The sequence below is a fragment of the Tiliqua scincoides genome, chromosome 4 (genome assembly GCF_035046505.1).
Source record: "Tiliqua scincoides isolate rTilSci1 chromosome 4, rTilSci1.hap2, whole genome shotgun sequence".
NCBI lineage: Eukaryota > Metazoa > Chordata > Lepidosauria > Squamata > Scincidae > Tiliqua > Tiliqua scincoides.
In genome coordinates, this window is record NC_089824.1 from 43,438,248 (window position 1) to 43,453,813 (window position 15,566).

General features: G+C 40.5%; 1 protein-coding gene across 3 annotated transcripts in view; it reads left to right on the forward strand.

The window, feature by feature from the left end:
* Positions 1 to 14,960, forward strand: part of TOX (thymocyte selection associated high mobility group box) — a 258,369-nt gene extending 243,409 nt beyond the window's left edge. For 2 of the 3 annotated variants that reach the window (XM_066624058.1, XM_066624059.1), the window contains exons 7-9: positions 1,430 to 1,816; positions 10,997 to 11,148; positions 12,240 to 14,960. In XM_066624058.1, coding sequence (XP_066480155.1) covers positions 1,430 to 1,816; positions 10,997 to 11,148; positions 12,240 to 12,276 — 576 coding nt within the window. In that variant the 3' untranslated portion in view covers positions 12,277 to 14,960. The remainder of the gene's footprint in view (positions 1 to 1,429; positions 1,817 to 10,996; positions 11,149 to 12,239) is intronic. The other variant, XM_066624060.1, reaches the window with a different exon arrangement.
* Positions 14,961 to 15,566: the final 606 nt, after the last annotated feature.

Here is a 15,566-nt window from a genome sequence, read left to right on the forward strand (position 1 = left end):
CACTTGCCCTTGAGCATGGAAAAAAGTAAAACCTCTGTCAGTATGTTCCACCTTTCTTTTATCCTACTATAATAAAAAAAGCAACATTTTATATCTCTTGCTTTATTGCCTTTTCAAGTGTTTTGTTTTTCTGTGTGCACATTGTACTAGTCTACCACTTTGTGTGTGGGTGTAACACATATGCCTTACCTACGCACAGAGAATTGAATTCCGTTTATCATTTCCATTTAATTTTGCTCACTTTACTGGAGAAAATACGTTTTTGTTGCCATCATTACTGCAGCTTGACTTGGGCATATGAAGTTATCATCTTTTTCTTTGTATATCATTGCACATAATGAACCAATTTCTGTAATGTGCATATTGGCTGATTGGTGGTGATGGTGCATACATCAAAAGGAATACAAATGGTTCTTCACAAGCTCCAGTGACCCCAGAGTGCCTGGAGTAACGTTAAACTTATTTTGACTTGTAAACGGAGCAAATGTGACATAGAGGTTATAGAATAAGGGCATATATGCATCTTCCAACTCTTGTTTTGACATAGCGTAGCCTCCTTTCCGAGGCACATTTTACCATTTTTTTCTCTGGCATGTTTCACCTTTCGCTAGTTATTCATTCAACTTTTTCCCTAGGAGAGAAATTATTATTCAGGTACACATCTACCAGCAAACCCTTGGGAGTTAATCTCTTACTCTTTGCTGCATTTATGTGAGCTTATCCAGTTTATGTCAGCTCTTGTGACTATGGGGGAACCTGAGCAAAATTGAGTAAATAAATTTTATATGGAAACTGGGTAAATAAATTTTATGTGGAAGTTATTAGTGGAGAGAATTATTCTCCATAGATGATTCCCAAAAAATCTATTCTTGGTTAACTTAATTTTGAATCTAATTTTAAATATCCACTGAGATATTTTCCAATTTCTTCGAAATCTGAAATCGCGGGGTGGGGGGTGGCTGGATGGGTGGATCCGGCAGCAATGGCACAAGCCAGACCCTATCCCCTCTTTTCCAAGCCTCCCCACCCTTTTTTTCTCCTCAAACTTGCACCAGCTACATAGCTGGTGCAGGTTTGAAGATATCCGTTGCAAAGCAGGAAACTTATGGAGGGGTAAGGGGAAATAATTCCTCTTACAAGCCTCTCAATCTACCCCACGCATGCTTGGATACAGCACACACCATTTTTGGCACAGCTGCATCATTAGGAGGGAGGTTTGGATTGGGCTCTGATTATGTGATGGAGAAGTGACACAATTATGTAATAAAGCATTAGATATATCCATAATAGTGTCATATAAATTGTTGTTCTGCTGACCTTTAATAATGCAGTACAAACTGAGAATGGCACATACCTGCAGTTACTGTGTCTTTCAAATATCAGCACATTTCATCTTGAAGTATTATCTGTTTGTTTTTCCCCTAAACAGAGCTACAATGAACCTGTGGATGTTAAAGTATCCCAGCAACCTCAGATGATGAATGCAAAGCAGTCAGTGTTCCATGGATCTCCACAGCCTCATTCAGCATTATATCTAAGTTCCCATTATCACCAACAAGCAGGAATGAATCCTCACATAACAGCCATACATCCCAATATTCCAAGGAACATAGCACCTAAGCCCAACAACCAAATGCCAGTGACTGTTTCCATAGCAAACATGGCTGTGTCTCCACCTCCATCCCTTCAAATGAGCCCTCCTCTTCACCCACATCTCAGCTTACAACAACACCAGCCGCTTACAATGCACCAGTCCATTGGGAACCAGCTACCAATGCAGGTCCAGTCTGCTTTACATTCACCTACAATGCAGCAAGTAAGTCCCATTTAAGTTTCCACTCATTTCAAGTTCATGCAGTACTTTGTCAATAGCTTTATCACTCTCCTCTTCTTCTTTGGTTCTAAGTTCTATACTGAGTATGGCAGCTGCAAGTTATGGCTCCAAAGGGTATTGGCAACCTGTGAAGAAAGGCTAGGGGATTTCTCTGCTTCCTGCCCATATCAAAAGTTCCAATGTGTGTATGTGTAGGACAAGCATAACTATGAATCAGACCTGCCCTATTTGCTATTATATTTGATTCTGCCTGTCTTAAACTGGTGGCCATGTTAGCAACATTAAAAAAAAAACCTGACTGCACAGCCATATTTATCGCACCAGTGATATCCACAGACTAGTTTGTTGCATGAATTGAGCTGCTTCTTTCTCCATTTATGTTTGATTTTTCGTATGGTTGCTATAAACCAGTGTTTCTCAGTGTTTGTCCTAAGTCGTACCACTTCACATAGTCCACATATTCAAAGTACCACCAGAAGTAACTGGTGATAACATCATCACCAGTTACTTCTAGGTTGGGAGCCCAGATGAGATGCGAAAAACACCAGTAAGAGGCTCCGGGTGGAGGGCTTTCTCAAGAGCGGAAAAGCATGCTTTGGAGCTCTGCCTGCCAAGCTGAGCCTCCTACCTCTGTTTATTACATCTCATGCCTGGTCTCCCTGCCAGGCGGCAGGGGTCCAGGAGTCCTGCAGGTACCACCAGACACCATCTCAAGTACCACTGGTTGAAAAACATTGCTATAAACCAATATACTGCCAGCAGAAGAGGAAAAAAAACATGTTAATGAGAACAGTTACTGGAACCATTTACCATTTGGAAATGTGATACTCTGTTGCATTCATTTGTACATCAAAGGGCACAATCCTAACCCACTTTCCAGCACTGACATAAGGACAATGCAGCTCTGAAGTAAGGAAACAAACATTCCCTTACCTTGAGGAGGGCTCTGTGAGTGCCACCCAACTACAGGATGCAGCGGGTGCCCCACTGGCACCACCATGCCAGGGCTGGAAAGTTGGTTAGGATTTGGACCAAAGACACACAAGAGTACTCAAATGAGCATCAATGTACCATGTTTTTTCTTCAGTAGCAGACCAGAGTACCAGTGTATTTCTCACTCCCAAAAATATTCCCCTCTTCCCTCTGTCATCACCTAACCTAACCTAAGTTCCTTTTTCTTTCTGAGATAATAACTTTTCTCATATTAGAAGTCTCAGAGTATAATACCATCAACGTACATCATAATATGAAGATAATATTTTCATTTTGATTATAGGCTAACATTGCTTGCTGGATTTCTTGCCCCCAACAATATATTACTCAGATGTTTTCATTTTGCTGTGCTCTAATGGGATCAAAGTGTTTTTCTAAGTGTTGACAGTTAATTTAGAGTCTCAATATATGCGACTTTGTCCAATTATTTTTTTCTCAATGTGTTTTAACTTATATATGTTATAATGAATCCATTATGTTGCTAACTCAACTAGATGAGTCTCTTTTCGTCTCTTTGAAGATCCTCACAGGTCATGTGTCAAATAGTACCTTTTAAATCATGAGTTTCTTTAGATAAAGGCAACCTTGAAGTCATCTAGCTAATTTAGGCAAGTTTTTCGTAATGTTCATAGGCTAACAGAAATGTGTGCAGGAATATTATGGTCACTGGAAACAAAACATACCATAAGGTCAGGGGTGTCTGTAGGCCAACTATGTTTTAGAAAGCTCAGTGTGTTTGGCTGTGTGTTCCTGAAAACCTGGTCATGAAAACTTGGATGCCATTGCTTCTGCTGCTCTGTTTCTTCGATATTGTGAATAACAGTAATGAGAATAAAAGGCCTGCACTAAAATGCCACCTGTATTGCCTTTGAAATGAAACAAAGGCCATGTATTGTTAGTAAGCCTACCTGTATCAAAAAAGACCTGACATGCCATCACTGGTGATCAGGTGGGGGGAACACAATGCCTGAAATGCCTCCGCTTTGCTTTTGCATCCATGAATGGCTCTGAAGACGGAGACAGGCTGCTTTACACAGGTGTTCAGGGGCCTGAAAAACTTAGCGTTTTGCCTCCCCTACAGGAACACCAGGGCATTTTTGTAAATTATAACATGAGAAATTCTCATCACATGTGTGTATCTATATCTGCATATCCCAATTCTCCTACTCTGTCCTACTAACATGTACTGATCTCTAAGCTCTCTCCTTCATGGTTACTTGTGAGTGCTCTAATGTTGTGAATGATAGTAGGACTGCATAGATAGCAGGCCCAGATACTTTTGCCCTTTAGCAGTCTTCTTTCTTAGAACAAAACATTGGTCCCAAGATCTCAATCCCAGAGTTCTGGGAATGAGTAGGAACTGTGGAAGTAGTCTGGAAGTGGGCCCTATGGAACACATAATGATTATACTGATGTTGATTACTGTTTTAAAATGCCGTTGATTCTGTTTTCTGTAGCAGTACTAGTTTGTAGGTAGCCTTTTAAAAAAACTGTAGCATCATTCCTTTTTTGAAGTCTCTTTTATTCAGTGAACTCTTAGGCATGCCGTATTTTGCCAATCTTCCCTTCCATCACCGCCATTTTTTCCCCAACACCATGTTTTGAATGCAGTTGAGAAGAGGGGGGAAATCATTAATATCTGTCAACTGTCCTTATAACCTTAAGGGAAAATCTTTGTATGATATCACACAGACAGATTTTCAATTTCCTTGTGTAATAAACAGATGTTTCAGGATTTGGATGTAATTTAAAGGTTTAAAAACATCACATTGAGATTGATGAATAAATCAGTTGTGAAGACAAAAACATTGATGCCTGTTGAAAATACCTTTCCAGACAGGCAGGAAATGAAATTAGTTCCCAGTAAAGTGTAGAGATGAGGATCAGAGTCTAGGTTCTGCTGCGGGCTTTTTAGTTCTTGCTACAGTCATGCACACTAAAACCCCAGCTAGGGATACAGAAATCTAATTAAAGAGCAAATGTCCCATCTGACATCAAATTAATCTTTATCAAGTCCCCTATTTTTATTTCAGTCTGGTGCAAGAAAATGAAACTTAAAATTCGAGGCATGTCACAAAACAGTTGGCGATCCTATCTTGAGCATTACAATACAAACCATTCAGCATGGTCTCATTAGCCCACAGACCATCTATTTTCTCTGGGTTGTTTTGTTTTTGCATCACTGTCTGCAAAAATATGTAACATAAGATTTAAATATTTCTGTGTCACAGTGGCCCAAATATCTCATTTTTTATATTCCGTTTGATATTGTTGCGAAGCTGTGGATTGATTGCTTTTTGTTAGTGTTGAATTTCTGGAATTCTTCAATTATATTGTGTTAGCTTCTATGTACACGTTTTCAACGAACATTACTAGAACATCAAGATTTTCAAATGAATTGTGGGAGGAATAATTAAAATACTAGGATAACCAAATCTGATGCACAGATGATACAGATGGGAAAGGAGATGAAACTACTTTGTATATTGCATTGTCTTGTAGTTATTGTGGCCACAGAAACTCTTCTTCTGGGGAATAACAAATCCTGTTAATGAAAGTTCAAATAACTAATAGTATATTTTGGTATTTATTTCTGTCAGAAACCATTACTGATTTGAGTTTCTATGCATGGAACAAGGACATGCAAAAACTGATAGGAAAAATTCAAGAAAAGCCACTCATCAGAGCTGGCAGTTCCTGTCTAAGCATCAAATCAGACAATTCCAAAACATTTCCCATATAAACATCAAATTACCCACTTGACAGCTGGAGCAACTGTATGATATGAAATGCAGACTCCATTTCCATTTCCTGCTTCAGCACATTCTTTGACTCATGAGTAGTAGTATAGCCCAGGGAGATGATTGCCTCTTTGATTGAAGGATGTGGTTTATGAATCAAGACACAGACCTGCAAACCAATCTCAAAACAGATACATCACAGTGTGCTGATTTCAGCTGCAATTCTGTGCACTTTACCTGGGAGTAAGCAGTGGGGCTTGTTTCACAGTAAAGAATCATAGGATCAAGTTATTAGACCCTTGGACCATTTCCAAATTGGGATAAAGTGTCCATTCCATAAACTGCGGTAGTTTAGCTCTTTTTCACATATGTTTATTGAAGATGTTTGTGGGGGAGGGGGAGGGGGAGGAGGGAACCTTCCATTTTTTCAAGACTTCTAAATTGACTCATACCATTGACTATACCTTGTCATAACGTCTAAGTTTCAACTGCTCCTGAACAGTTTGTTTATATTTGCCACAAATTGCCTGGACACTAATCGCAGTTCAAAGAAAGCCAAGCAAACACCCTGAAAGGGAATTCTTTGGAGCTGTGGGCAAGCCTGGGGGAACTGGAGTCTTGGTAAAAAGGATAGTTTACAATTCCTGTAAGCAAACCCTGTCAGCTTTCTACCTAGCTGTTCATTAAGCCACAAAAACTTTATAGCAAAACCTTGAAAGTTAAATCAATATTAGATTAGACCGCATATGAGTTAGGGGAGCTTCCCTGAATTGAACATTTCAGGAACTTCTTAGGGACAGGGTCTTCTCATTCTTATTCCAAATAAGGTACTTGTGAATGTTGGCAGGATCACTGTCTGAACCCCACTTCAAGCAGAGATTTTCAGTCCCTACCAAATCTTAACTGTGGTTAACCTTGTTGCTGCTGTGTTAGGGAGAGTTTATTCCGAAGAAGTGAGTGACGTACATATTATCAAAGCCTGCTCCTGATTTGTCAGTAGGAAAGAGCCAGCATGACACTTGCACCATTCGGTTGTTGTGGATAGTTAGATAGGATATAATTCATTTGGTGGAGAAAATGTCAGACTGCTTGCTAAATACTAAGCAAAAAAGTTTAAAACCATCTCATGAGTAACATTAAAAATAGTGAGTTAATTGAAGGACATCATTCTGTAGCATGAGTCTGTCCCGTCCCTGAGATTTGCATTGGAGACCCTGCTCTCTGCCTCACCATTAACTGCAATCCATTTGGCAGGCATAAAGAGACAGGGCCTCTTTAGTGTTGTCCCCGCTGTTGAGGAACTCCATTTCAGAGATACCCTTACTTGCAGTTTTTAGGAAGAAGCTAAAACCATTCTTCTTTAGCAAGTATGTGCTGTCACTTCCACACACACAAGCCCCTTTACTCAAGCAAAAGGATAACTCAGTGCCCAGTCTTATTGAACTTCTCAGCAGTCTGCCCCTTTTTTAAATAAAATGCCTGTCCCCATCCTATTATATGCCAATGCTGCTGCTCTTCTCTCAATTTCCAGTTCGGGTCTTAGACATTTTCTTGTTTTATTTCAAACTTATTGTTTGCATAATCACTTATCCATTAACGAGGAAAAAACCAAAATCTTGATTTTTTGGTTTATCTGGATTATCTGGATCCTTTTCAATCTGGCTTCAGGCCGGGCTTTGGGATGGAAACCGCCTTGGTCGCCTTGGTGGATGACCTACGCCGGGGACTGGACAGGGGGAGTGCGTCCCTGTTGGTCCTGCTGGACCTCTCAGCGGCTTTCGATACCATCGACCATGGTATCCTTCTGGGCCGATTGGCCGAGTTGGGTGCTGGAGGCACTGTTTTGCGGTGGTTCCGCTCCTACTTGGAGGGTCGGTCCCAGATGGTGGTGCTGGGGGATGCCTGTTCGACACCCTGGCCCTTGAGATGCGGGGTGCCACAGGGCTCAATTCTGTCCCCCATGCTATTTAACATCTACATGAAACCGCTGGGAGAGGTCATCCGGGGGTTTGGAGTGGGGTGCCATCAATATGCTGATGACACCCAGCTCTATCTCTCCTTTCCTCCAGACTCCAGGGTGGCGGTTGAGGACCTGGAGCGCTGTCTGGAGGCAGTGAGGATCTGGATGGGGGCTAACAAGCTGAAATTAAATCCGGATAAGACAGAGGCTCTCCTGGTTAGGAAATCCTCGATGCAGGTGCTGGACTATCGGCTTGCGCTGAATGGGATTGCACTCCCTCTGAAGGAGCAGGTCCGCAGCTTGGGGGTCCACCTGGACTCGCAGCTGCTCCTGGATTCCCAGGTGGCGGCTGTGGCAAGGGGGGCCTTCGCTCAGCTTCGGCTGGTGCGCCAGCTGCGGCCGTACTTGGATCGTGCAGACCTGGCCACGGTGATCCATGCCTCGGTGACATCGAGATTAGATTACTGTAACGCACTCTATGTGGGGCTGCCCTTGAAGACGGTTCGGAAACTGCAACTAGTGCAGAATGCGGCGGCCCGTGTGGTTACTGGAGGTAGGCAGTTCGACCCTGTCAGTCCGCTTCTCCAGCGGCTGCACTGGCTGCCCATTCGTTTCCGGGCCCAATTCAAGGTGCTGGTATTGACCTTTAAAGCCCTATACTGCTCTGGACCAGGGTATCTTAGAGATCGCCTGCTCCCATACAATCCGGCTCGCCCTCTCAGGTCATCAGAGAAGGCCTTTTTACAAGTGCCACCGCCTAGGGAGGTACGTGGGGCGGCTGCAAGAAATAGGGCCTTCTCTGTAGTGGCACCAACGCTATGGAACACCCTTCCCCTTGACTTAAGAATGGCTCCCTCTCTTGAGACCTTTCGGCAAGGCCTGAAGACCCTTCTGTTTAAACAGGCCTTCTGAGTTCTTGGCCTTTTAACATCTTTTAATATTTTTTACAGGCCTGATTCTTTTATGACTTGCTGCTGCTCTATGCTCTTTTTACCTATTTTTTTTACTCTGACTGCTGTTTTTAGTATGTGTTAATATGTTTTTATTTGTTTTTTAAATTGTTTTTAATATGTTGTAAGCCGCCTTGAGTCCCTTCGGGGAGAAAGGCGGGGTAGAAATAAAGTTATTATTATTATTATTATTATTATTATTATTTTTTCCAATCCTGGAGGCCCCTTTATTGGGCAATCAATAACCGGCCTATTGAACAAGTCAAAACTTTTAAATATCTTGGCATTCTTCTACACATCATCAACTTAAGTGGTCTTTCCATAGGAACTCCGTGATAGCTTCTTCCTCACATCTAATTGGTGCGATAACCAAATTTCACCATACAGCCGGGAATCAGTATGTTCCCTGCTGCGCTTCGTATTTTTAATATTAAAATGGTTAGTCGCCTGCTTTACGGGGTTCCAATTTAGATTCATGCCATGTCTAATAAAGTCGACCAGTTGGCCGCCTCCTTTTATAGACGGATCCTTGGGGTCCCCAACTACATTAAACTGTCTACTTTGTCCTTTGAGTTGGGTGCACATCTCCCTTCAACTTTGGCTTGGAAATCTACTTTTAAATTCTGGTTACGTCTTTTTTTCAAGACTGACCCGGATTCCCTTCTTGTTCATTTTCTTAAAGACCCTTTTCAATCCTCCTGGTCTGTGAACTGTATATCTAAATTAGCCTCTATAGGCATTCATCTTGACTCTCTCTTTAATTGTAATTTCAATCAGGCGCTATCCCTCATTTACGAAAGACTCTGGGAATCTGAACATCTATAGCTATCCTCTAACTTGAACCGGGTGTGCTCCCCCATTTATTATGGAATTTTCCCCTCTTTTGCCAATGGTTATTCTTATTTTCAGTTTCTTACGAATCCCCTCGAGAGGAGGGCTTTCATGCTAGCCCAGCTAAATATTTTCCCCTCTGCAGTGCTGAATGGTTGATATACTCGGGTATCTTTTGACCAAAGGCGTTGCAACCACTGCGGCATAGAGCCTGATTCTGTCACTCATTTTCTTTGCGTTTGTTCTGTGTTTAGTAAGCTTCGCTGCTCTATTCTGGGCCCCGTTCTTTCTAGTTATTCTGGTCCCCCCAACCTTCTCGCAGCGTTTCTTTTATATGACTTTTCACAAAAAACTACGATTCTTGTTGCTGAGTTTCTTGCAAAAGTTTTTATTTCTAACAGTTTAGGGCAGCCCTGACTGGTGTATTTGAGCGAGCAATTTCCTTATGTTTTCGTTCTTGTGTACCTCTATTTGTGGTTTTATATTTGTGTTTGTATATTTATTATGTGTGATGCCATTAAAGGTTGTCGAAGTCGACAAAAAAAAACACACACAAAAAAAAACTTCTCAGCACCAGTGCAGCTGCATTAGTGCCGGAGAACTGGATAGAATTGGGCCCTTAGAATACAACTGTGTGTTGTAAAATACCCTATGTGTTTGAGTGTTGCTTCTTTCATTTTTTGTAAACAGCTTTGATCCTCTTGGAAAAGCGGTCTAAGCATTAATGAAATAAAATAAGGTTATATTTATAAACCCCTTAAAATGAGGCATTCTAACATTTCCCAAATGCTCAGCTTCCACCCAAAGTAGGTCTTTTTAAACAGATGAATTCTTTGAGTCAACCAGTGCACCCTCTTCCATCATCCTTGGGAAACTCATCTCTTTAGTCCAACCTGGTCTGTTCTCCTCAAACAAGCATTAACAAGTTTATTGTTGTTCCTATGCCTTTAAAGGCATCCTTGCCTTTCATCCGGTTAGGATAAATAAACTTCATGGATTTCCATACTGTATGGAAACTATATGCATCACATTCTTGAAAACCTGATCAGCAGGCCTGCTTTTGGTAAACCCTATTTAAGCCTGCTCACTCCTGGCTGAAAAAACAAAACAAAACAAAAAAGCAAGTTTTGCTACATTAGTCCAACAACTGTTAAAAAGCTCTCATTGAATTTTTGTGTAGTTGAGAAAGAAGTGCAAATAAAAGAAGCAGCAGATGGTCCTTTTGTGACTGAACCAAATAAAAGGGGTTTGAGAACAATAATTGTGAATAGGTGTAGTCTAATAAAACACTCAGCCACCTGCTGCCTGCCTCCTTCAAAAAGATTCTGTTGCATATTCTTGGAATTAACTAACAGAGTATCCTTGGATTGAATCGAAATACAAGCTGTAAGAGAGACACAGACCTTTCTTTTATTTTCTCATGTTGAACAAGTTGTTTTTTCATGGCTTTAAAATGTCTCTGTTCTTTATCTTGGAGTTCTGTGCTATAGCACTGTGTTATCTAGCATTTCTTCTCAACCAATTAAAATGATTGTTGAAAAAGCACAAGGACCCTTCCTATTTTCCTTCTCCTCCAAGCCTGAGAACGTCATCGCAGTACAACTTGGTACTTTGTCAGGACTTCCAGTTGAGCGGTTAACTTGGATAATCAAACCTTGCTTTGAGTTCTCTCTCTTTTCTTCTTTAGGGCTTTACTCTCCAGCCTGATTACCAGAATATTATCAACCCAACTTCTACAGCTGCGCAAGTTGTTACCCAAGCAATGGAGTACGTTCGTTCAGGGTGCAGAAATCCCCCAGCACAGAGTGTGGACTGGAATAATGATTACTGCAGTAATGGGTGAGAAGCCAATGAATGCCACCTTGTGTTGAGTAATATTTATGACAAAAGCTGGACAACAATTACAGAGTTTATTTTTCATCCGTATTGCTAAATGAGGTTAGAAAGTGCCGGTGCATTTGCTTGCTAATAGATCTCTTGTGAGAAAATTAAGAAACAAGTACTGTATTAGATAACTGTATTGTACGGAAACTGATATTTAGGACAAAGTTCTAACCACAAGCTACAATACTTCTCACACACTTAATAACAAACAAGTCTTGGCCCATTTGGAAAGTTAAGATCAAGTCCTATAGAAAAAGGAAGAGAGGGTGTTAACTGGGACTCAAAATCCACCAGGTTTCCTTACCCGTAAACAAGATGTCTGTAAATGTTCAATAGGACTTCTGCCACTTTTCTCCTTTTATCCTCCCAGCAGCAAACTCTTCCCCTTGTGTCGGGAAAGCCCCACACCGTCTATTCATCCCCAATTTACTGGGAGTGGAAGATAGTGGCTGTGGCACAGGTGTCTCCCACTCTCTCATAAGCAAATGGCAGGGATCTGCCATGATTGAGGAATCTGAGAAGCTGACCACAGCAAGTGTTCCCTCTTAGATGGGTGGGTCCATAGCCAGTTTCTGACTTGGCACACCTTTGACACTTTGCCTTCTTCCCCCAGAATGCATCTGCTCACCGCTTGTTACGTAGGGTGTTTTTTCTTCTGAAAAGTAGCCCAGTCCCAGGATTGGGCCACTTTTCAGAGGGGGAAAAAATACAACCCATTGTAATGTCAAAGGCCTCCACCAATCCTGTCCCCTTTCTGGACCTTCCCCACTCAGGAAGCCCCCCTTTTCCAACTTCCCACACCCCTGCACTGCCTGGCGTGAGCCTACCTGCTCAGCTGGCCATACCTCATTGGCCAGCTCATGCAGCCAGGCCAACCTTGAACCCTCAGTATCAATGGCAGTGGTGCCCAGTGTGTCATTAGGGATTTCCTTCAGGGATTTACTCCAGTGCCACCAGGAACCTCGCACCAGCACTATTGTTTGATTCTGAATATCTCTGAGCTTTGATCCTCTTGTTTTCCTCCTCCCATTTCTCTCTTTCAACAGGGCCATGCAGAGGGACAAAGCTTTGTACCTTACCTGAACATGTTTGGGGAAAGCACCTCTTCTTTCCACTGAGCAACGCAGGGAAGTCTTTTCATCATGGTTTGCTTTATGCAGTCGAGGCAGTTCTACATTTATTTAGAAAATATAAATTGCTAAGCGCTTAGGACTATTTGAGCTGGTGGGTCATCACTCTGGGAAAAAAAGTTAGTCTTGCTTCTTCCTCCACCCCTTTCTTTGTTTTAGGTTTTCCTTCAGCACCCTTTAATGGACATTGCTTTTCTTCTTTCCTTAAGGGAGAGGGCTTGGACCATTCAGATTTTTATGTTGGTTTTTATTTTTGCTGTGAAGTGCTGCGCTAGTAACTGCCTTAGCAACTGTAGATGTCTTGGATAAAAGTCCTGGATTTTCCATTGGTTTTCATAATGGGTGTTTATATGAAACTACTAAAGACTTTTTAAATGGCTTGATGTAGCAGTCATAGCAAGTTTGTAAATAGCATCTATGTTACACTCTCCTAGAGTATAAAATGTGAATGTTTTTGTAGCTAATTGTAATTTGAAACTGGCTCATTCCAGTTTATTGATTTCACAAAGGGGGTTAAATTGGCAAACATTCATATTTTTACTTCATTTTTAAGCAACTGACTAATAGTTCTATATTTTCAAACTCTTTGAAAGAAAAAAAAAAGGAAAATTATTCCCAAATGAATTTAATTAAACAGAAATTGGCTTTGTGTCATTAGTTATTAAAAAGAAAAAAATCTAGTGTTGGGAAAAGAGCAAACACATTTATTTTGTACTGCCTAAAACTGCTTTTTTATCACTTTATGTGTAACGGTTAATAAACGTCATTTATGTCCTCTTCTGTATAAAACTGCCAAATGCTTTCTTGATATTTTATTAGATGCAGAAACAGATTGGAAACAGCTAAATTATAACCTTTACATATGGCTATGTATTATTGTTTCTTCATACTGGGTCTGTATTTAATCTTTTTTTATGGAAGCTGTTGCGCCTATTTATGAAATAATAAATATAGGTGTTTGTAAGTAAATTTGTTAGCATCTTAAAGAGGATTTTTTTAACTACTTTTGTTGGCATCAATGTATTTGCTGCTGGTGTGAATACTTTGTTTTTACAATGATATGAATAAAGCCAAACCAGCTTTTCTGGCAGAGAATAAAGTTAACCAGCATTTTTTCTGCACTTCATATGTTGATCTGAGACCAAAAGAAAACAAAGGAAAAGTGTGGGGGATGACTCTTTGGTACTTCCCTATTTCTCTGGTCAAATAAGAGACAGCTGTTCAAGTATCATATTTAGTCCACCTTAACGGTGACTAACCAAGGAGATGTAGAGTCTGATGTGCACAGAGTCCTTCCTCATCCTCTCCTATGAAGGAAAGCTTTCTGTACATGCACAGGGATTGTATTTTGTCTTATGCAGATCATTCCCCTGCTTGTAGATGACAGCAGGGAAGCTCCTGCTTGTGTGCCACTCTAATATAGTACGCCACTGGAGCACGGCCACAGTTTTAAATGGATGCCTTTGGCATTCAGAGAACAAAAAGCAAAGGAGAATTATAATGGAAAAAGAAAACCAAAATTTAAAGTTACCAAAAATGCTTCGGTTATGAAAGAAAAAGAGTTGTGTCGTGATCCCTTTGAGTAGGAAGTAGTGGAACCCAGGCTATCCAGTGCCTCCTAAGTAACTATTGAATGGCCCAAAAGTAGAATAGTGATTGAGAGAGATCAAAACTGAGTATTGGTTAGGTTTAGGATACTCAAAACAACCCACTCTGAGATGAGTCCATTCTCGATATCACTAACCCCATAGTTCTCAAATAAGAGTGGGCCTATCTAAAAAGGGATGGATAATTGTCATGTATCTCCCAAGAAATCCACCTTTTCAATCTGCATCTTGAATAGGACAGACTTAATGTACCAGTACCTAATGGATATTGATTGATAACACTCTCTTTTCCCTTAGAGTCATTCCTCTCTCCATCCTGAATGAAGATCAGTTTATATGTTGGGCAAGTGTGGTCCTCATCATTTCCATTTTCTTTGGTCCTCTTGCCCCAGACTCTGAGCTCTGCCAGGCTAAGGCATCTCTTTGTGTTTGGAGAAGGTTATAATGGTAGTTTCTTTTGTCTTAAGGGATGCTCACCAAGGCAAAGTTCTAGAACCCTTGTACTAATCTAATTGATAATCAGTTTGCTTCTATTTCACGTGTGAAATAGAAATATTGTGTTCATCCGATCAAAAAAAAATTGTAACAATGCCTAAAAAAGTACGTTATGTTTGCTTTGGAATGAAATTAGGCAATGTACAACTTTGAATCACTTGAGCATGTAATAACTAATAAATAACGTGGATCAGATGTGATTACTCAAATGGCTGTAGCAGAGTTCTAATTTTCTTGTCTTGAATCCGTATAGGAAGTCATGTTTACATTCACAGTTTGTCTTTCTGTTGAATACCTTAGAAATACGCCAGCACTAACAATTAGCTAATGTTTTCTGTTTATTCTGTTATGGTAAACTTCATTTTCCACTCAAATTAATTACATAAAAAGGGCAGGCAATTTAGTGGTTATGGGAATCAGCTTTGACAGGATTTGATGGGAGAGTGTTGTATTGTCAGCATCTGTTCTGGAGAGAGTGTGATGACATCCTATACCATTTATTAATTTCAGTAGCCAACCAAGGTTCAAACTAGAAGCGAATATTAATGTCAATAAAAAGGACATCATAAACAAACTACTTGTGTGTTGATATGTTGCTATCTGAATACTTATAAAGACTCACACCTTCACAGTGTTTGGGGGCACTTAGCCACCGTTCCACATTAGGAATAGGCATGACTCAGGGCATGAATAGTTGTTCCGTGGAAGTTCTGGGCTCAGCAAAGAACAGGATGTTCTATTTCACAATATAACTGCAAAGGAAAATGTCAAGTGTAAAATCAAAATGGCCACTCAGGAAGAGAGTGACTGTCGACCTGCTTAAAATGAATCCTACTAGATAGGCAGTTTCTGCATAAATAACATATTGGATGCTAACGTTCGATCTGAAGAAGCTTCACACACCAACTACTTTTGAATGATGTGCTATCATAATGTGCATTGTCAAAAATGATGGAAAACTCATATTTAGGATATCTCATGTAATCATTGTGGGAAGCCTTTTCTTTAAGTATTTTGCATGTTAAATATTGTACCTTTGGCAAAAGATTTTAAAAAACATTTAAAACATTTAAATAACATGTAAAGGAATAACATTTTTTTAACGTTAAAATAATACCATAGAAATCCAATGGTGATGCAA